Here is a 22,421-nt window from a genome sequence, read left to right as displayed (position 1 = left end):
GGAAATGCACTCATTCTCTATTTAAAACTATTTACTGTGCGAGCGGCTGCCACGGACATCACCTCTGCGAAAATGAAGGCAATTAAAAGACTATCAAAGTAACCACCCAGTCCTATGAGATCAAACAAACCCTGTGCCCTCGCTCTGCTTCTCTCCCTGTCTGTCCCCTTTGCTCTCCCCCTCTGCCCCTTCCTCCCCAGTGTAAAACCCCCCATTCTTATCACTGCGGTACAGTTAATCCTCACTCTCTCCTCCTCCCACCATCGCGGCGTCCCTCATGGACACACACACACACACACACACACACACACACACACACACACACACACACACACACACACACACACACACACGCAAGAGGCTAAAAGGAAGGAGCACATTTGCCACTTGCCTGCGACACATAATACGGAGCAGGCAATCAACTTTGGCTTGACATGTATTTGCTCATCTCTGGGACATACACACGTACACACCTCCCCCCCCCCCCACAACCACTGCTGGGAAATTGAAGGGTGAGGGTGGGGGTTGGAGGGATGGGGAGGGGGAGCCTAAATTAACACTTGACATTCAATACGGTCAGGGCCTTAATTGGCCGGGGCCTTCCTGAGAAGACAATTTTCTATTCCCCAAACTGCCCCCGCACTGCGCCATGTGCCAGTGTCGTGTGTGTGTGTGTGTGTGTGTGTGTGTGTGTGTGTGTGTGTGTGTGTGTGTGTGTGTGTGTTTTTGTGTGTGTGTGTGTGTGTGTGTGTGTGTGTGTGTGTGTGTGTGTGTGTGTGTGTGTGTGTGTGTGTGTGTGTGTGTGTGTGTGTGTGTGTGTGTGTGTGTGTGTGTGTGTGTGAGTGAGGAAGGAAGAGAGAAATTGCATCTGTGTGTAAGTATGTGCCAGAGAAAAACTGAGACAATGAGTGTGTATGCATATATCTGCGTGTGTGTGTGTGTGTGTGTGTGTGTGTGTGTGTGTGTGTGTGTGTGTGTGTGTGTGTGTGTGTGTGTGTGTGTGTGTGTGTGTGTGTGTGTGTGTGTGTGTGTGTGTGTGTGTGTGTGTGTGTGTGTGTGTGTGTGAGTGAGCCGGGGCCCTGTCCTGAGAGAGGCCCTCTGGTCCCTTCCCTCTCTCTAATGAGGCTGGATGAATTAGCGCTACGTGACATGATTTGAACAGCGGTGCCTCCCCCCCCCCCCCCCCCCTTACTCCCTCTTTGTCCTTCTCCCCTCCTCATCCCCTGCTCTTTTCCCCCCTTAAAGCAGTGACAGGCATCTGGTGGCCGAAAAAATGCCAGGAGCAACCCCGCGGCTCTCGCCTTTGTGCGTGCTGCTGCTTTATACCAGGCACACACACACAAACACACCTAGATGTTGCACACACACACACACACACACACACACACACTGAAACACTTTCCTCCCGTTCCGTTTCCACTCACGCACATGCAGACTCACTTGCACTTCCCCGCGGATCCAGTTACAGTTGATGTTATTACAGCTTTCAACCTGAGAGGTATTAGGCTTCCTTTAACAGATCTGACAGCATTTACAACACAGGCAAGTCGACGCCTCTAATCGCCTCTGTGACTTCAGCCTATTACCAATTGATCTCACAGAGAGCCTCTTCCTCACCTTCTGACTGATGCACACGCTGCCGGCTCCTCTTCCTCCTCTTCCACATCATGCGCTATCTTTCTCTGCTGCTTAATCCGGTAAACTGCAGTGCTCTCATATCACCTTTTCACTGCGTTGGATCACGCAGCCGTCTGCTTCCGATATTGGTATTGTTTGTTATATTTAGTAGCCCATTGATTGGCTCAAAGGATGACCTTTGCCCCCAAGAGGCCCTGATTTAGCCACGATCAGAATGCTCAGATGATCGGCCTTATTGTTGAGCAGTACATCTGGGTTATAAATCCCTCGTTGCCACGCTTTACAAATCCAAACTGATCAACGAGCTGGAAAGTAATGGCCTGGATAAAGGAAACAAAAGCTCCAGATTTATTTTTTGTTTAGTTTTTTTTTTGTATTTTGAGGAAACATATCAAACGGATTAAATGCCATGAAATATTAAATGGCAGTCAGAGTCACACACATCATGCAGCGAACAGTGCTCCAACAAAGCACTTATCGCTGAGTGCGTTTCCCGACAATGGGAGAAGCAGCTCAGGCCATTTACAGGGAGAACATCAACATAGAGGAAGCAAGTATACGTGTGTGTGTGTGTGTGCGTGTGTGTGTCAACAACACAAAATACATATTTTAACACACGCTGGCGCTTTTTCCTTTACAAGAATTCTCACTTTGTCCCGCTCTGAAAGACACAAGCCGTCACTTCAATTGCACAATGAATGTCACGAGAGGTGGACGGCCAACAATGCCTGGTGCCAGAGGTCACGCGCGGTGGCCTTCCACCCCCGGCTGGTTGCCGCGGATACAGGGTCAGACCAATTGATGTGTATCACAGTAGGCTAATCAGATCATTTGTGACATAATTGACAATATAGATTGTTAGAAAGTGAAGCGCAAGCGGCTCAATATGTGATCTGCTCTTATGCAGAGAGGTTTAGTTCAGCCGTATTAACAGGTATACTCAGTGACAACACACACAATGCCTCTCCCATTAAGCCCACACACACTGTGGTATTTCATTGCACTGTGTACACACACACACACACACACACACACACACACACACACACACACACACACAACACACACTGGCAAAAACAAAAAGCCACCCAGAGTCTCAGTTTGCCAGAAAAACACGAGCGGTGGGATGCCAAGGCAGCTGCATTTAACAGTGGCCATTAAATGTTATTAATCCAACAGCGCAAACATCTTTACAAAGTCAGCAGAGAGCGCAAACAAACGCTTACACATGTTGCTTTAACACTTTGCTCACAACAAAAAGTAGCTAATGAGTTTAGACTTTTTTCAGGGGGTTAAAATGACAACATAGTTAGGAAGCAGTTTACACATTAAGAAGTGAAAAGAAGAGACAGGATACGAGTGTGTGACGGCAGGTATCTATGCCTGTAGGACCGAATATGTGTGTGTGTGTGTGTGTGTGTGTGTGTGTGTGTGTGTGTGTGTGTGTGTGTGTGTGTGTGTGTGTGTGTGTGTGTGTGTGTGTGTGTGTGTGTGTGTGTGTGTGTGTGTGTGTGTGTGTGTTGGCTACGAGCCTACCACAGCCTGTACCACTAGCCTCCCTTCTCCAGAACCTCCCTAAAATCCTCCCTGGGCCTCTAGCAATCAAATCCCACCGTTGAGCTGGAGTCAGAACAGAAAAGAACGGAGAGATAGAAGCAGAGTAAAACATCGGAGCGAAAAAAGAGTGAGAGGAAGAAATGAAACAGAAAAATAGGGGGGGGGGGAAGCCTCTCTACTCCCCGCCCTTACACACACACACAAGCCACTGAGTTCATTGTATGCATTAAGAGATGTAACATATTTGTTCTTGCACTCAAGTTCCCCTCACCTCACATGTGAGCTGTCGACATGAAATCACTGGTACCTGTCAGAAAACCATTTTCTTTGCACAACAACAGCTTTGGTCATTTGCCAGCACCTCGAAAATGGCTTCAAACACACTCACCGGCAATCTCACACACACACACACACACACACACACACACACACACACACACACACACACACACACACACACACACACACACACACACACACACACACTCAAAAGTACACGTTGGATTAGCAGGGGAGAAGGGATGGAGTCAACTGTGAGCCCAGAACTAAATTACCATAATTACCCATAACCATAAATAAGCCTGATGATGATGATGATGGTTTTAACAATAATAATAGCAATTCACCCTGAGTGCTTTTTCAAATAACAGTGACAGCATTAGCCACACCGCCAACAGAGAAATGAAAGGCTCGGTGCCTTGAGAGCTCTTCTTCGCTGCCACTGCTGATGGGGCAAATTGGCAGCAGAGCGAGCAGACAGGGGTCCTTAAGACGGATGTAAAAATAGTAGGCTGTCCATTTACCCGTTGCTCTGGCTCGGCTCCAAGTCAAACAAAAAAACAGCAGTTGAGGAATAACAGGAAAAGGGAGAAGCCGAGGTGAAAGTATGCCCAAGTTCCTGTCACTTAACACAGGTCACACCTAATGTCACCTTCCTCTGGATGCAGGATGGGAAAGCACAACAATGTCTCTGCCATATGCTCACGTCTTAGAACACTGCAGCAGAATCTATAGGTTTCCTCTAACTCTGTCTTTTTTATTTCAAGTCAGTGACTTGTGATGATCCTCTCCGCCGGTGGCGATCTCTGGGTCACCAAAACCAACATGGGCCCCTCCCAGCCCTCAACACCCCCGTGACCTATGGTACTGCCACTTCACACACACACACACACACACACACACACACACACACACACACACACACACACACACACACACACACACACACACACACACACACACACACACACACACACACACTGACACGGCAGGAATGCAGCAGCTGTCACCAAGGTCCAAGCAGTTATGGAAGGGTGGAAGTGTAATTGTGTCGTGTGTGTGTGTGTGTGTGTGTGTGTGTGTGTGTGTGTGTGTGTGTGTGTGTGTGTGTGTGTGTGTGTGTGTGTGTGTGTGTGTGTGTGTGTGTGTGTGTGTGTGTGTGTGTTAGAGAGTGTGTGTGCTTATGTCCCCCTCATTAGCCACTGGCGGGGTGGTGACATCCTGAGCGACCGGCCCTTCAAGCACACACTTCCTCTTCACACCGGCGACTTCTCCCCACTGCAGGAAACAACCTCAAGACAAATAACCAAAAGCCCTCTTTTGAAATAAAGACATGCAAAAAAATTATAAAAGAAAAAATCTGAGTGAAAATATTTTCCAAAAGAGCCATCGGTAGAAAGAAAATAAGGAAGATAGAATTTTGCAATATGCTAAAAAAAAACATTAAAATCTGCATACAGTGTACATGTGAAAAGAAAATAATAGTTTTCAATAAAATGTTTTATATTTGTAATATTATACATAATGTTCTCAGTGTCTGATCACATGCCACACACATGGCTGAGTTTTTAAACCCTATATTTAACTGCGACACTAAGCACTATATTCATTTAAAACAAATCACACCAACACAACAGCTTCAAATACCCCATGAATCTTCTTAATGTTACATGTTAAGATATCTATTCAGTTTACCGTTACTTTATTGATTACTTTTGTTGAAAGCACCTCGCATAATAACAGTAAATAAAGAACAACAAGGAAATAAATATTGTATTTCTCTCCGTGTACATGCACATGACTAAAATAAGACTCTGGGAAAGACTCTAGATTTCTCCAGTCATTCCTCCAGAGCAGATGTCTTTGCATTTCTATCGTTCCTCACACACTCGCGCACACACACAAAGCGCACAGCCCGCTGCCCTGCCAGACATATGATAAAGAAAGCCTTTTGACGTCCATGATAGTGTCTCTACATTCTGTATCCTTCCCATTATTCAGGCATCCACCATGGCGGAGAGGCGGCTGTCTCCTCAGGAGAAAGAGGAAACAGCTGACATAGAACCTGTGAGTGATGCTCACATGATGCTTATTGATCGCCGGTTGCCCGGGGTCTCTCACAGAGTCAGGGTCGGTGCTTAGCCATACTGCTGGTCCTGCAGGGCATTACTGCACGGCTACAGGGTGACTGTATGACCGGGACACACATGATCAAGGCCATGTGCGGGTCAGCTTTGTATTTATTGGTTGGCAAAATAATGTTCTATAAAGATATAACATGTTTGTTTTTTTAAAAGGCTTTAATAGTAAGAAATGGTTAGGAATGAACAACCGGATGTGTCGGCATGAGGAGTCTTATTGACGCATTTCCGGAATGATCCTTCAATGAAATACATGAAAATTAAGGAATTTTATCCAAATAATATTCATTTTAAGTCGTAACAAATACTGTAGATAATCAACATAAAAGGACATGCAAAAAAATATATATATATTCAAGAAGCTTTTTGAAATAAGTTAAAAGTAAAAATGTTGCGGACGTCATATCTCCCTGGTTGGTGCCATGAGTAAATATAGAAGGGACCACAGCATGAATGGGACCTTGTACATCCTCCTACTCCGTCAAACTAGATGGCTTCTAATAGGGCACACACACTCGCACAAACACACACATATACAAGTACCTTCCCACTCAATCTCACTCTCCCATTTCTGGGCTCTCTCTTGCAGAAATAATGCTGCCTTCAGGAAACACTCACATCATCATCCTTGCATATACACAAAGACAGAGAGAGAGAGATGCCCGCAGACTGAATGCCACATTGGCCTTTTCCCAGCGCTGCTTACGTTATCTGGACCCTCTGAAAAGGCCAGTAGCGGTCGTTGCATTAAACAATGGAAGAGCCCAACTTTACAGTAAGGGACAGGTGATCGGTTGGATATCAAGAAGTCGTTTTAAAGCTTCCCCAATTAGGCTGAGAAAAAACACCCAGTCACTTCCTCTGTTTGAGGAAACAGTGTGCTCCTTTGACACGTATGTCCTTGTGTCTTGTTATAAGCAATAACGCCCAAAGTGGCCCTTTGTCACGCAGGTTCAATCTCAAGAGGACTTTTTGTTAAGATTGTAGCTGAAGAATACAAACCGTCTGGTTTAGCATGTGGTGGACCGGTGGTGGAGATAGAGATAGTCGAGAAGAAGAGGGGGTGAGGTGTGGGGAAGAGGAAGGGAACCGAGTGAGAGAAGAAGAAGAAGAAGAAGAAGAAGCAGTGAGAGACAGAGACGTAGTAGAAGAAGAAGAAAAGTAGTAATGGGGGAAGTGGTGCGTGTCTTTTCTGCAAATCTCCTCTTTCACCTCTGCTCTCCTCCAGCTCTCCAGCCAAGGCCAGCCAAGAGACACTTCACCTCGCACCCACACACACATGGAGCCAGAGCCAACACACAGAAACACACACTCAGAGGGAGAGGACACACACCTGCATAACTGCACACACTCGCTCTCTTTCCCTCACGCACACTCACATAACTGGCATATGAGAATGTAGCCACCCACTCAGAAAAATAAATGGCTAAAGCACAGACACAAACGCCTTAACGCACGCACGCATACGTACACTTCAGTGTCCGAGCACACACACACACACACACACACACACACACACACACACACACACACACACACACACACACACACACACACACACACACACACACACACACACACACACACACACACTCATGCACACATTCACACATGACACCAGATACATGAACATATAGGCATCCATATGCTCTGTGTGCAACGACCCATCAAAGACAGACATGGAAATAATAACAGTTGAGTTTAACGACACACACACACTCACTGACTGTGGATAATTCTACACATATGCATCAAATCACTGCTTCCCAGTCCCACACAATGGCAATGCATATGAACCACATATGCAACATCCAACATGCCTGTACCCCACTGTGTAAAATACACACACACACACACACTCTCTCACTATAAGTGTATCAGTGTGTTAATAGACAGATTAGCGCATTCTGTGATCTGCTCTGAAGAGGATAATATCAACCTAATTTCTTCAGTCAGACAAAACAAAGCAGCGCATGTTATTGCACTAATACGTCTGTCATCATGTCCTGAGAGCTAACTGCAGTCAGAGGTTTAACACACACAGACACGATTGGAAATGCTGCAATGCATTAACCAACAAAATGGAATAAGTGAAAATCAACCAGAATGATTGTAATCAGAAGTAAAACGAGAAATGAAAACGTGGAAATATTAAAGAAAGGCTGGGAAAGACTTTAGAAAATTCCGAGTAGAATTAAAGTCAACATAATTTTACGATCAACATTTTTTTCCAATAAAAAAAACATCTATTTTGCCACAAAATATTTTTTTAATAGAAAGAAAAATAACTATGACTATATACCATAAATATGTTTTTTATAACAACCATTTTGCTTATGCTTTGTATTTTTCATTTTCAGATGTATGATAAGAGGGAAGGAAAATAATGCAGGCTTGTTGTGTGTCAGCTTTTTGCATTCACTTGTATTTGTGCACATTATAAAACCTGCTATCTATATTAGAGTGTCCGTGTGAGATGGAGCTCTAAGCAGACAGGAGCTGCAACTCTTCCAGGTCTCGGCCCATAGTCGACATGTCGCACTTCAGAGGAAGCCGCGTTACAGCACCCTTGTAAAAAGAAAAGAGAGGGGCTCTTTATAGAGATTCTTTGGATTAAAGTCATACCCTGATTTTTCTTCTCTTTCTCTCGGTTCTGTGCTGTGAGCCTGGGTGGCAGCACCAGATCCTCATGTGGAGGTTAAGACACATTTTTACGAGTTGTTCCCACGTTGCTCCGAGTTGAAGCGGAGAAGGAAATAATAATGAAATAAACCGACGCGGCCTACGGCTGCTGCATTGTGCAGGAATTATCCCTGATGAACCAATTAGGTTCGTCGTATCACTTAACTCCGGGCTTTTTAACTTGCAAGGGTCGATATTCATAGCCTCGCATGTACAGCAGCGGGTCAATTAAGGCTCCAAATAGTATCACTCCGTAATGCCTGGGAAATAATTCAACTCCTAATGTTTGTATTTTTTCCCTCATAGAAACAATTATGAAAGTTCCCACTTGCAGTGTTTTGTGAAACCGATTTCTGAACATTAGGAAGCTGAGAAAATAGGCAGTATTTATCGAATTCATTCCATTGATTTCATTTAAATTGCATGCTGCTCTTGTTGTTTCCTGTTGACACATTTGCGTGCATTATGAAGCTTGTGAATCTCCTGCTATGTGGTTTGGTAAAAAAAAATCAAGTTTATTCAAAGATTAAAAGCCTATTAAGGCCTGTTGTGAAAGGAGTAAATCATTCGCTTGCACTCGTGCCTTAATCACCACTGTTGTTTATTTCGTTAGTTTAGAGAAAAATGCAATAATATAAAGCAATTGCATGTATATTTTAGGTTATCAATATGCAATATTAACACCCCAAACTTAATAAAACATAAGAACAAATATGTAATACACCCTTATGTTTGATCAGTTCTCCAATTTGTAATTGCATCCCCTCTAGCCAAAATATGACGGGGGAAATGTTTCATAGTCCTTAAAACATCTACGTTTTACGTTAAATGCATACATTTATGAATAGCAAAATAATTTACAATTACAGGCGAAATATAAAATACACGAAATCGTCTTGAATATAGGGATATACACAAAGGAAATCAATAAATATTGAGGTGGCATTTGTTTTCAAATTGACATTGTGTTAATTTCCTTTACGCTGGTTGAGACAGGTGATGCTTTTCGTAGCTCGTTTACGTTATCAAACACAGCTAAAGCAAAGAAAACAAGCAAACAAACAATTTGAAAATGTAAATCTTTGCTTTAAAATGTGTGTTACTCTCATCGGTCACTGATGTTTACCGAGAGCATCAGACACCTGCTGAGCATGAGCTTATCAATGTCACTTGAAAATAACAGATTTGATGTTAAAGTGATATTTTCTCATTTCTAAATCATTGCCTTTGTATGTGATTTACAAGGATTTTCCAAATGTGTGTCTTGGTGATGCCCTGTCCTAAACGCAGTGCGCATAGCTGTGTTGCGTCTCCATCGATCAGATGGAAATATAATTTGAACGATGAAATACCGCATCCCTCGTGTCACAGTTGATCTTTAAGGGAGAGAGTGGAGGTTTTGAAACACGAGCCCATAACGCATTTCTCTCCACCAACACCCCAGGGTGCGCCAGCCTCGGCAAACACAAAGTCATTATCGGTTAGATTCCAAGAAGGCGAGTCTGTCAAGGAACAGGCTTCCTTCGGAGAATTTATGTCATGCCTACTAAACATGGGAAGATGTCTTCTAAGTGGTGCGAGGAAGGATAAATAACACCGAGTCCCAAAGCTGATTATATTGAAACAACGGTGCGCATTTGTAAAAAGGATTGGGGATGCAAACGTGGGGTCCCAGCTGATGCTGAGCGCAGGGGCCCATGATCCACCTGCTTCATATACGAGAGGAGAGAAAAGGCTCCTCCAAATCTCTTATCAATAGTTTGAATGATCGGAAAATCTAAGAAAACAAGCTTGTAAAAAATGTAGGATTTTGCATGCAAAGTGCAGGGGTGCAATCGTTTTATAAATATAATCTTTGAGAGGTTAGGCTGCTTGAAATGCAAGAAAACATAAGCTTTATTTCATTTAGAAACACACACCATATCGGGAAAATGTTTCAAGAAATGTGATCGCCTGTTCCATAACTGTAGGATATTATAGTCTCAACACATCAGTTTCGCCTTCTCGATTACACCTCTGGGATTAAAAAACAACCGTAAACTATACGGGCTGTAAATACCGTCAAGGTGACAGAATAAGTTTCTCATCATTTCCAACACGGAGCCGCGGCTGTTGCGCAAGAGCCGCTGTGGCCTCAGTGCGTAACAGCACGTGCAAGGTACGGAGAACCCGCTATGATTAACTGCAACATAACAACCATCCTCTATCTTTACTGTCTCCCCCTCACACACGTGCGCGCGAACGGACGCACACACACACGCACGCACACACACTTACGCACAAACTCTCACTCCTCTTCCCTGTTCCTTACCGGACACAAAACACCGCGTCTCTTAAAAATAACTCTCTAACTTCGAGGGCTGATTGAAAGAATATTAAAAGCTATTAAACTACAGAGGAATTCAGTGTAACATCCACGATAACAGACGAGCCATGTCGGGAGGAAATGTGGACTTTGCTCAGCCGGTGCAGGCTATCCGTTATCATCATTGCTTTTCCAGCCGAGCCTGTGTTCTTGCACGGCTCCTCTGCTGTTCTGTAGCCGCGCAAGGGGCTTCCTGCCTCGGCCACATGAAGTCAATTAGCCGGTCCCAGAGGGGGGCCCCTTCCCTAGCCTTTATCGGCACTGGGGTTACCAAAACACTGCTATTGCTTTGCTTTTAAACTCCACACCGCTCATAGACCAATTACGGACACCTAAGCATGTATGTAATGAGTCCGGACATATGATAATCCATCAAACGGTGAAATAAACGAATTATCTGATATTGTGCAAATTTTGCATTAAAATGTGTGTTTTTATAAATACACAAAATATGATATTTTTACTTGTTTTATGGGATAGAAAATGATTCACATTGAAACACTAAAATCAAAAGGAACACACACACACACACACACACACACACACACACACACACACACACACACACACACACGCACACACACAATGGCTGCATGAATGAAAACACTCAGACATGGTGTGTGTAGAACAACAACATAATGATACACATCAAATCTCATATATTCCAAAAGTGGGAAAAAAGAGGCAACATTTCAATTATATTTACGGATTCTTAATTTAAAATATCACAAACAAAACAATGCTCACATCCACCCACCTACCCCTTACACACACCTTCATACACACATGCAAACACTCTCTTTTTCACACACAGACTAGAGGTAATGGAATCCAAACAGCAACATTTTGAACATACACCACAAGTAGAAATATAAAAGTTTGGTTCTTGAATAATTTAGATTGAGAATATTTCGAGAGAGAAAGAGGGAAGATGCAGAGGATGAAGGGTAAGGCTGACATACCTGCTGGGACATTCTGTAGAGGAGGTTGCTGTCAGTGCCCTGCTGCTGCCATGTCCCCATGAAGCCCGGCTGCTCAGCACTAGGCGGTCTGGTGCTGAACTGCATGGAGCTTTCGCCTGCTCCCTCAGCGCTGCTGCTAACGATGCTAATGCCACCCAGACCACTTTTGCTGCCGCCGCCGCCGCTGCTGGTGGTGCTACTGGAGGGGATGCTCGTGCAAACGCCAGAGGTGTCTTCTGGTCCGTTAGCCTTAACTGGAGGCGGCCTGGGCGGCTCCGGGTCTGTGCTGGGCTCTTGTGGGACCGTGTCGCTCTCACTGCCTCTCACATCCAAGTCTGCCTCCTTGGACTTAGACAGAGAGAGGAAGAGACAGAGAGGGAGGGAGGGATTTGGGAGTGTGAAGGAGGAGAGAAGGGGGAAAAAAAGTCAGTGAAGGTGGGTTCTTTTGGGGTCGTGTTGCCTTTATACGTCTCTCACTGGTCCTGCTTCTCAGGGAGGATAACAGTGAGAGTAGAGTCGATGTGTGTGTGTGTGTGAGGTTTCCTGGCAGCTCTGGTGGTGGATGAGTGTGTGTGGAGTTAATTCTTGAGAAGAAAGAAAGAAAAGGAGGGCAGTGAATTTCCTCGGGGGGCCTCGTCTTGGACAGGGCAAGACGAGCGGTGCACAGGAGGTGAGGAAGGATGGAGGTGTGGAGGGGGGCCGGTGAGAAGGAGCAAGAATGGTTAAAAATAAAAAAGAGGGGGGTATGGGAATTAAGCGAGGAGGTGTTTCTGATGCTGCTGCCCGTGGCCTCAGATTTTGCTTTAATCCATCTGTCACTCATTTTGGACTTGGACATGGACCCAACACAGACACACACTTTGAAACACAGTCACTTGCATGCAAACATTCAGAAGTGCTCTAATATTGAATAAATTCCAAAAAGTAAGAAAAAGTTGAACAACCTTGGAGCTGCACTCGACACTGAACACATGCACACATAAGGATAAAAACAAATATGTGCAACCTATGTAATCTATGAAATAAATATTTTATATATTTTTTTACAATATAATAAGTAAGTCTTAAATATAAAACGTGTCCTTCAGAGTGAATCAAAAACAGCAGACAAACAACTAAATGTAAATAAAACAGTTTCACACAAAATCTTTCCAACGTAAAAAAAAAAAAGTAAGTAAATATAAAAAAGTCCCATTAAAAGAGTATTTTAAAGCAATAAAGCCAATGAATGTCTCTTACCATCAATTCTGTGCCTGTCCCAGCAAAGTGAAGATTAGGTGTGGGAGTGAGCCACCAGCTATCCAGCTCTCCCTGCCTCCCGTTTCTCTCTCTCTCTCTCCCTTTCTCTCTCCCTAAACTACTCTCTCTCTCTGAGGTTGTGTCCCTCTCTCGACGTCCGTTACCGTGCCGCCTGTCCTCGCTCTTTCCCTCTCTCCCTGCCTCTCTCTCTCTCTCTCTCTGACTCCTCTGTACTCCGCTGCAGCCGCTGAGGAACTGAGAGCCTCTCTGTATGTGTGTGTGCAAGAGCCAGAGCATGTAAGAGCGAGGGAGTGTGTGTGTGTGTGTGTATGTGTGTGTGTGTGTGTGTGTGTGTGTGTGTGTGTGTGTGTGTGTGTGTGTCGGGGCCGGTGCAAGCTCAACTGAGTCAACTGTGCTGCTCCACTCTGAGATGCTCAATGACATCGCGCTGCACGCTTCCTCACTCGCACATACACACACCCCTCCTCTCCTAAGGAGGAGGGAGCGGTGGGGGCAAAGCGCCATCGAGGAGCAGGGGAAGGTGGGGGGAGCGTTTGTCCCCCTGCCTTATTACCATTTGCGCTGCGAGCGGCCGGCACGTCTCAGAGCAACTTTCAGTCCTCCTGAGGGACCATCCCGACACACACACACACACACACACACACACACACACACACACACACACACACACACACACACACACACACACACACACACACACACACACACACACACACACACGGCACTAAGCTAAAGAGCCTCTTACCTTGAAGAAAAAACATCTTGAAGACAAGCATTATTGTCTCAGATTGTTATCAAGTATTTGCTCTTTGTTTGGAAATCATAAAAATGCTTTTTGTATACGCCACAGAAAGGTTTTTAATCAGAGCTGACGATGACTCTGTTTGTAGGGCAGCGATACAAAATAAACAAGCAGAAAGAAAAAACAACAACTATCAATAGACTTGTTATATCTGTACAAATCTGGTGCCTTTGTTTGATTTTCTCCCACTCTAATGAAAGACTAATGGAACGCAGGCAATCTGCCACCAGCATGCATACTAACACACACACACACACACACACAAACACACACACACTCGGAGTAAACCCCCCCGCGGAGGCTCTCAGATTTTAATTAAGAAAAAAATGAGGAAGAGGTTCCATTTTAGCCAAATTGGTCCCCACAGCAGCAAAGGTAAGGGAATACAATGAGGGATGGAGGAGTAAAGGGAGGCAGACGTGGAGGAAAAGACACACAGGAGGATAAGACGGGGAAAAAGAGGAAGCAGATCTATTCTCCCTTTGACAGAGCATAGGACACGTCTCCAACAATGAAGACATCCCCCCTTTCCTCCTCATTTCCTTCCCTTTAAACTCCCATCTCCTCTTCTGCAGCCCGGTCTCTTCACCCCACCATCATTAGAGAAGTGACAGACCAGGTGCCTGAGTCCGCGGCGAGAGGGAGATGTCACTGTGATCTCTCCCCCGCCGAGGAACAAAAGAGAGAGGGACAAAGAGAGAACTTCTCTCCCTGGCAACACTAAATGGCTCCTGATATATAAAGTCGCTTCAGATGTTGTGTTCAATTGCTGCGGACTTGGTCGTCTGTTAAAAGCCTTTTTGTACTAATGGCAGTGTACTGTTAACCTCTGCTGAGATCTGTCCTTACTGCTATGTACGAGACATCTCCGCCGGCAGAGGGGACAGTACAGTACAGCACTTTGCAAATGTACAGTTGTGTCTTTTGTCCCAAGCTCAATTGACATCTCATTTCTCTCCCCTCATCCTCACCTTTGCTTTGTCTCCTGTGATGTTTCTCTCTCTTCTTTTTGTTCTACTCTTCTCTTCATTCATCCTTTTCAAAGTGGCCTGTGTCAGAAGCAGCCTTGTTGTAAAAGGTGTACCGTGTCACCTCCTGTCCACACGCTCTGCTCTTAACGACGTTGTGAAAAGGTAACGCACGAGGCTTATGCAAAGTATGTTAAGTGACAATTTAGCGGCTGAGGTTCCTTTTTGCTTTCCCGCTCCTCCTCTCCTCCTCTCCTCCTCTCCTCGTCTCCTCTCCCTCTCTAACTCCCTCCCTCTGGTCTGTAAATGTGCGAGTCCATGGGTTTTTTAGAGTGGCACTCAGTTGTTCAAGTCAAGCTGGTGGCTCAGCTTCTGACCTGGCTGGTTAATGGCTGTTATTTGTGGGAGGGAGGAGTGGACTCTGCCAATATCTCCCCCTTCCCTTCCCTTCCTCCCCCCACCCCTTGCCTCTGCTGATGGTAATGGCCGTGATGACAGAGGAAACGAGAAAGACATCCAGAAGTAACAAATCTGGAGATGTAAGAGGGAAATCGGGAGGAAATGGAAAGATTGCAAATAAAAATCAGAGGAAGCAGGAAGAGGGTAGGAAAAAAAGGATGCAGGAGATTCGCAGGCTCCTTTATTAAAACTATTATTGTGCAGGACTTGAGAATTCCCCCCGGGGCAGGGGTCCATGTCGAAGCCCATATAATTAACTAGAGGCTCAGCTACGGATCAATTACCAGACAAGCAAGTGATAGCCGAATCAATGGAAGATCATCAGGCTCGTTATCAGTGTTGCAACTCATTAGAGGAAAAGTGAGGTAGAGAAAGAAGGGTAAGAAAAAAAAAGGGGGGGGGGGGAGTGAGGGTGGTTGGGTGAGGCAGGAGGGGAGGTCAGGGTTGGTGGCAGTGTGTTAGCCCCAGAGGATGGTGTGTGTGTGTGTGTGTGTGTGTGTGTGTGTGTGTGTGTGTGTGTGTGTGTGTGTGTGTGTGTGTGTGTGTGTGTGTGTGTGTGTGTGTGTGTGTGTGTGTGTGTGTGTGTGTGTGTGTGTGTGTGTGTGTGTGTGTTGTAGTTCTCCTCAGCAGCCACTGACTGGTGACAGTCTGTGTGACAGAGTGCAGGCCGCCCGTAGCAACAGCCACGGAGCCTTGTTTGGATCAATACAGAGTGTGCATGAGGTTAAAGCTCTGCCATGGCATCCTTATTCCCCGGCGACACACACACTCCCACACACACACTCCCACAGTCCCAGCAGTCAGAGGGGGATTGTCACGATTGAAGAGTTACAGAGCAAAGCCTACATTTCTGATTGATGATACTATACATTTATAAGTAACTCCCCGCCACTGATATTCTAATGGAGGATGGCAGTATCGTTGTGCAGTGAATTTAAACATCAGAAGAGAGCTGATTCAATTCTGAGTCATTTCATGTTACTCTTATAAAAACATGTTTCTCCAAAAGTATTATAAAGACAAAGATAATCAACACATATTTGTAATAAGGCCCAGGACAGTCAGGTCTGTGTACGGCATGACTACATGTACACCTGTTTGAACTTGGCTTTTAACTGATATACTATTTGAAGTAAGATAATGTAATATTTAAACTTTTCGGTAATTGATTTTTAATATACTTCAAGTTAAGAATGCGATTTGTAATTAGCCCTGATCTAAAGAGATTACAATTATTTTAGAGCTTAAAAGGCAAGGCAAGTTTATTTATATAGCACTTTTCAACGCAAGGTAATTCAAAGTGCTTTACAAAAAAAATGAAAGACATTAAGCATTAAAAAAGAAAAGCTAATAAAATAAACATTAAGGAAAAATACATGGATAAAAGTTACAGTGCAGTCTAAAATAAAAAGATGTTAAATATTAGTAAGCTAACACCTACTGTACAGAGCATGCCAGGTAACAGTGAAGAAAATAAATAAACACAGGGGAAAAGTGAGACTAAAAATATTCCTGTCTTCATGTTGCACTTTCTTTCTTAAGCTACAACTGTGTTTCAGACAGAACAACGTTGTTTTCCCCATCAAACCTCTCAGCACTGCCTTTTTATTTCCCAAACATTCACATCTAATGGGTCAAATAGCCCAGAAATTGGTTGTGACAGCACTGAGTAGTTAGACCAGTCTCAAGAGAACTAATTCTCCTTTCCACACACTCTGTCCCCTCTTAAATCTGGAGAGGCAAAGTGCCTTGTGTTTCATTTTCTATGCAAAGTGAGACACTCGATGCGAACAACACAGAGGACAAAACTGATGCGGAATACCTCGAAAAGTCATAATTAAAATGCTTATCATCTGCGTTACTTTTGCGTATTTTCTTTTCCCTATTTTTTTATGAAGGGGGGGGGGGGGGGTGGTTTTTCATGGTATAACATCCCAACTGTGCAAAACACAACTCAAATTGGCCTTTTACACACGAAAGGAAAGGACAGCATCGCAGGGCAGAGGGAAAGCAAAGTGGAACAACATCATTCGTGCAGTGATGGTGATTATGTGCCGCAGAAACAAATGATTAAGGCCAGTAGAAAAGGTCGATGAGGAGGATGCTTCTGGAACGCAGCGAGAGAACACTGGTTCACTTCGGGTTTCTGTGAGAAACATCTAGAGTGTGCATGTGACAAGGCATGGCGTGTCGATCAGATGGCACAGGGATAGAACTGTCACTGTTCTGCTACCACTGAAGGGCCACAAGACATCATATGACACAGACAGGAACAGCCCTCCACTTGTGATAACGCAGAGAGGGAGACAGGGAGAAGGACACGGAGAGGGCACCCAAAGGTCTCTGAGAAACGTTAGAGCCACATGATTGTCTGTGTCACTGATCACTGCAATCTGGCCTCCGCTAATAAGTGCACCTTTGTGAAAAGACGGGGGGGGGGGGGGGGGGAATAACAGTGGAGTGTCTTATTTATGATTTTGAACTCTATTGGTCGTCACAAAGGTTAATGGCTGAGAGCACACACTCCTGATGCCTATTTGGCAATTCCTGACCTAAGGACACTTGTTATGTATAAAGTGCTCCACGTGCTAATTCTATTTCTCTTAGAAGGGAAGACTCCACTCATGAGGTCAGGAGAAGGAAACTACAATGGTATTAAAACAACAACAGGCACTGGTACACATGTGTAGCCACACACACACACACACACACACACACACACACACACACACACACACACACACACACACACACACACACACACACACACACACACACACACACACACACACACACACACACACACACACACCCATACCATGTATACATCACTTCAGGGGACATTACATTGACTTACATGCATTTCCTGGAGACTTATCCTAACCTTAACCATAACCAACACATGCCTAACCCTAACCCTTACCCTAACCCTAACCAAGTCTTCACCCTAAAATTAATGATGCCCCTTATGGGGACCTCCATGTTGTCCCCATAAGGGAGACGAGTCCCCACACGTGACTATGTACACAGATTTAGGTCCCCACAAGTATAGTAATGCTAGGCCACACACACACACACACACACACACACACACACACACACACACACACACACACACACACACACACACACACACACACACACACACACACACACACACGTCACACACACACACACTCCCTTGTATCCCATACACATCTGCACCTCTGACCCTACAGGCACCGAGCGGACCAGACCATTGTTCTTCTCATCAAATTACAGCTGTTGGCCTCCCTTACTTTACCTTTCCTGCACTAACCCCACTACAAACACACACACACACACACACACACACACACACACACACACACACACACACACACACACACACACACACACACACACACACACACACACACACACACACACACACACACACACACACACACCATGTATACATCACTTCAGGGGACATTACATTGACTTACATGCATTTCCTGGAGACTTATCCTAACCTTAACCATAACCAACACATGCCTAACCCTAACCCTTACCCTAACCCTAACCAAGTCTTCACCCTAAAATTAATGATCCCCCTTATGGGGACCTCCATGTTGTCCCCATAAGGGAGACGAGTCCCCACACGTGACTATGTACACAGATTTAGGTCCCCACAAGTATAGTAATGCTAGGCCACACACACACACACACACACACACACACACACACACACACACACACACACACACACACACACACACACACACACACACACACACACACACACACACACACACACACACACACACACACACACACACACACACACACACACGTCACACACACACACACTCCCTTGTATCCCATACACATCTGCACCTCTGACCCTACAGGCACCGAGCGGACCAGACCATTGTTCTTCTCATCAAATTACAGCTGTTGGCCTCCCTTACTTTACCTTTCCTGCACTAACCCCACTACAAACACACACACACACACACACACACACACACACACACACACACACACACACACCTATTTTAGTTGGCTCTCACACTAACAGGATCTTTGTTAATCCAAAGTAAAACGCTAAGGTGCTTTTTGTAATGTGCTGTTGCTGCAGTACAAAGCAAACAAATACATCAACAGGATATTTTGAACTGTTTTGATAGTGTATTTTAATATTACACATTACCATAAGCATACATGGATTCCTCAAACTGACTATGACCTTCCAAGACGTTGAGCACTACCCTGACGCTTTCACTGCACAGAGGAGTGAAGGAAAAGTTCACTTGTGCTTCTCTAAAAGGCTGCATGTCCATAACCCGGCTCTCTGATTCCACCCGGACGTGAGTTGAAGATATCGGACAAATATCACATAAATGAACATTTATATAAAGATTGTTTACATTCTGACGTAGGATCCTTTTTTAGCTGCTCTGCAAGAGTGTGGCACATCAGGGAAAGTGTTACAAATGAGTCAATAGGTGTAGGGATATTGTATGGGAAGAAGAAGACTTGGCGGAGGGTATATCGGGCACTCGAAACCCCTCCCTCTGCTTTCCCTTCCTCTTATTTCCTCCTCTAACTCCAACGTCACCCACGCTCACACTTGGATAATTCTCCTCTAATCATCTCTTGCTCTTCTCCTCCACCACCCTCATTTACTTCCCTCATGTCTCCCTCCCCTTGCTCTCTCTCTCTTCTCACCTCATCAGACAGGCCTCCACCTCACCCCTTCACTGCCTCCATCCCCTCGCTCCTGTCCTCTTTCACTGACCCGTGCTCCCCCCCAGTCACAGGGCGTTGTGTCTCTACCTGCCAGGCTCCCTGACAGCCCCACGTCCCCCCCTCACCCCCTGAGAGGACCGCCTGCCCATCCGGAACGCTGCTGTGGCAACCCTGCCAGCGCCCCCTCCCCCACCTCCTCCACCCAGCCCAGCACTGATAGTTTGACTAAGTCCTTCTCTTTGCTAACTTCCCATCTCTCCGTCTCTCATTATTATGTTTTACCCTTCTTCTCTCATGGCCCTCAGATGTCTTTCCCTCTTGACCTCACTAATACATCTTTACCTCTTTTAGCTTTCTGCTCCCTGACATGCACTGGAACACTTTCTGCTCTCGTTGAGGCCCGGATAAAAGAGAGGGTATTGATAGTGGTTTTTCTTTGGATGACATACAAGTGTTTGCTGGAGGAATTCTGTCTGTTCCGGAATACCGAACCAGAACAAAATACCGTAGTGGCCCGCAAAGCAGTAGATATACAATGATATAATTGAGGAAAGTCACCGAACTGGATGCAGAGACTGCCGCATTGTGGGTTGTCTTCAGGCTACATGTAGCTACTAGCTAGGCTAACAAGTTTCGTCAATTCCTTAATGTGAGTTACCCATTCCTTCAAGAGTTTGTGTTCCCAGGTTACAAGACTTTCAGATATGTTTTACATTGTGAAGAAGTGGTCGGTGATCGTGCATCGCTTTCTCTTTTCCTCAGAGACTAATAAATAAAAACATTATAGGACACTGTGTTTGAGTTCATGTTAGTTTTCCCCTAGTTGTAACATTTTAATGTCAAACAACTTTTCATTTTCCACTTTAACAGCACTTACTCACTATGTAAACGGTTGGCTGTTGCAACTTCATGTCTTGGAAGTAAATTCCTGACAATAAAAACTAGGGACTGAGTGTTAGACAGGCTCCTTAAAAGTGGGATTTACATTTGGTTTTTTGGAATTATTTCATACTTTACTTTTACGAGAGCAACAGCCTCAAGGATGAGCACTCTTTCCTCTCCAGGACAAGCTTCTTTCCCAAACCAGATGTTGGAAAATGGCGAGTCGTCTTGTGGTTAGGGTCATCTTAAGTTTGGTCCAATATGGCAAGTTACTAATTTCTGTAGAATTGAGAGAAAATCCAACCAAAGAGGGATTTATCCGTCTAATATGTGAGCCTGGGTATGACTGTGTGCTGAGAGGTCAACACCAAGCAGCTGTGCATCTGCTAAGTAGTGAGGTAGTGAAGTAATGAGAATCAAACGTTAGCCTGTGTGAGTAACAGGGAAGTCCTAGACTGCTTTTGCAATAACAAAAATAAAAATCAATGACCTCACAAAAGTGTGTACCATCTGAATCTTCCCCGAAAACAAATGCTGAGCCTTGAGAGAAGTAGGAACCAAAAAAACATGTGGGTTACATTAGCCAGGGGAGCCTTTTATTTATGGCGCACACATGACAAGGAGCATAACCACTAACAACACGACAAACACACAAACATGTGTGACTCACTCCCGCCAAACAAAACTCCCAAGTAAATGTCACACAAATCATCCTGTGGTAGTCAAACCACTTAGCAGACAGGCAACAAAGCTTTTGTTTGGGTCTTCACTTGCGAGGAACGATCATTTTAATCACAAATAAGAAGATCCGATTCCCACTTCCGGAACATTCTTTTTCTCTTAATCCTTTTCCAGCTGTGAAAGAAGTATAGGAAGAGCAGCTTCAAAAGGGATATATCTTTATTTTTAAACATTTTGACATGCACCAAACAACCAGTGCATACAAAAGTTAACTTATTGGAGAGGTTGTAAGTGTAATGCCCATTGCGATGCCCTCCCCTTTTGAATACTTTCCAACAGCCCAGGCGAAACCCAGCTAAGTGAACGCAAAAAGCAGGAAGAAATATGAAGAAACGATTATTATTCCACCATCAGGTTTCAATTACAAGGAAGAAGGGGGGGTTAAGTGAACATCAAGTCATATTAAAGTATATAGGAGGCCACTGGCATTGAGGGACTTTGTTGAAAGCTCTGGTGTATTAACACACATTCTTACACGTGGCCAAGTTACATTATTTGATTATTACAACCATAGCCACAGGTTTGGCGTTCAGGCTTTGAGTTCCCGCTCTCGCCTTAGAACCACTTCCACGAGAACAAAAACCTATTAGTCTAAAAACCGTGATGAGAGAAAAAAGAAAAGAAATGTCTACATCTGGCATGCACAGAGGCCAGAAGCCCAGCTGTGTGTGTGTGTGTGTTTGTGTGTAAGGCATGGGTGTTTATTCCATTGTGCGTGTCTGCGTTGCATTTATTTAATACAGAGGACACGTAAGGCAGATTTAATGACAGAATGGACATGAGTTGTTGTCTAATGAACCTTCATCTTGAACATTTAGATTCAAAAAGGTGGCTGCTGTTCATTACCTTCCTATCACTCATAAATCACCTCATGCTCCTTTAATTCTTGTCTGTTTCTGAGCGTTTATGTTCACCCTGCTGTCGGCCTCTCTTTCTCCCGCAGTCAATCTTTCTCACTTTGTCCTTACACCC

General features: G+C 44.7%; 1 protein-coding gene across 3 annotated transcripts in view; it reads right to left on the bottom strand.

Moving 5' to 3' along the window:
• Positions 1–22,421, bottom strand: part of bnc2 (basonuclin zinc finger protein 2) — a 161,255-nt gene that overhangs the window by 81,424 nt on the left and 57,410 nt on the right. For 2 of the 3 annotated variants that reach the window (XM_034086898.2, XM_034086917.2), the window contains exons 1-2: positions 12,864–13,240; positions 11,625–11,972 (exon numbers count right to left, since the gene is read on the bottom strand). In XM_034086898.2, coding sequence (XP_033942789.1) covers positions 11,625–11,972; positions 12,864–13,160 — 645 coding nt within the window. In that variant the 5' untranslated portion in view covers positions 13,161–13,240. Of the gene's footprint in view, positions 1–11,624; positions 11,973–12,863; positions 13,241–22,421 lie in introns of those variants that run through there. The other variant, XM_034086908.1, reaches the window with a different exon arrangement.

The sequence above is a fragment of the Pseudochaenichthys georgianus genome, chromosome 1 (assembly GCF_902827115.2).
Source record: "Pseudochaenichthys georgianus chromosome 1, fPseGeo1.2, whole genome shotgun sequence".
Lineage (NCBI taxonomy): Eukaryota > Metazoa > Chordata > Actinopteri > Perciformes > Channichthyidae > Pseudochaenichthys > Pseudochaenichthys georgianus.
This window is presented reverse-complemented; position numbering and strand designations above follow the sequence as displayed.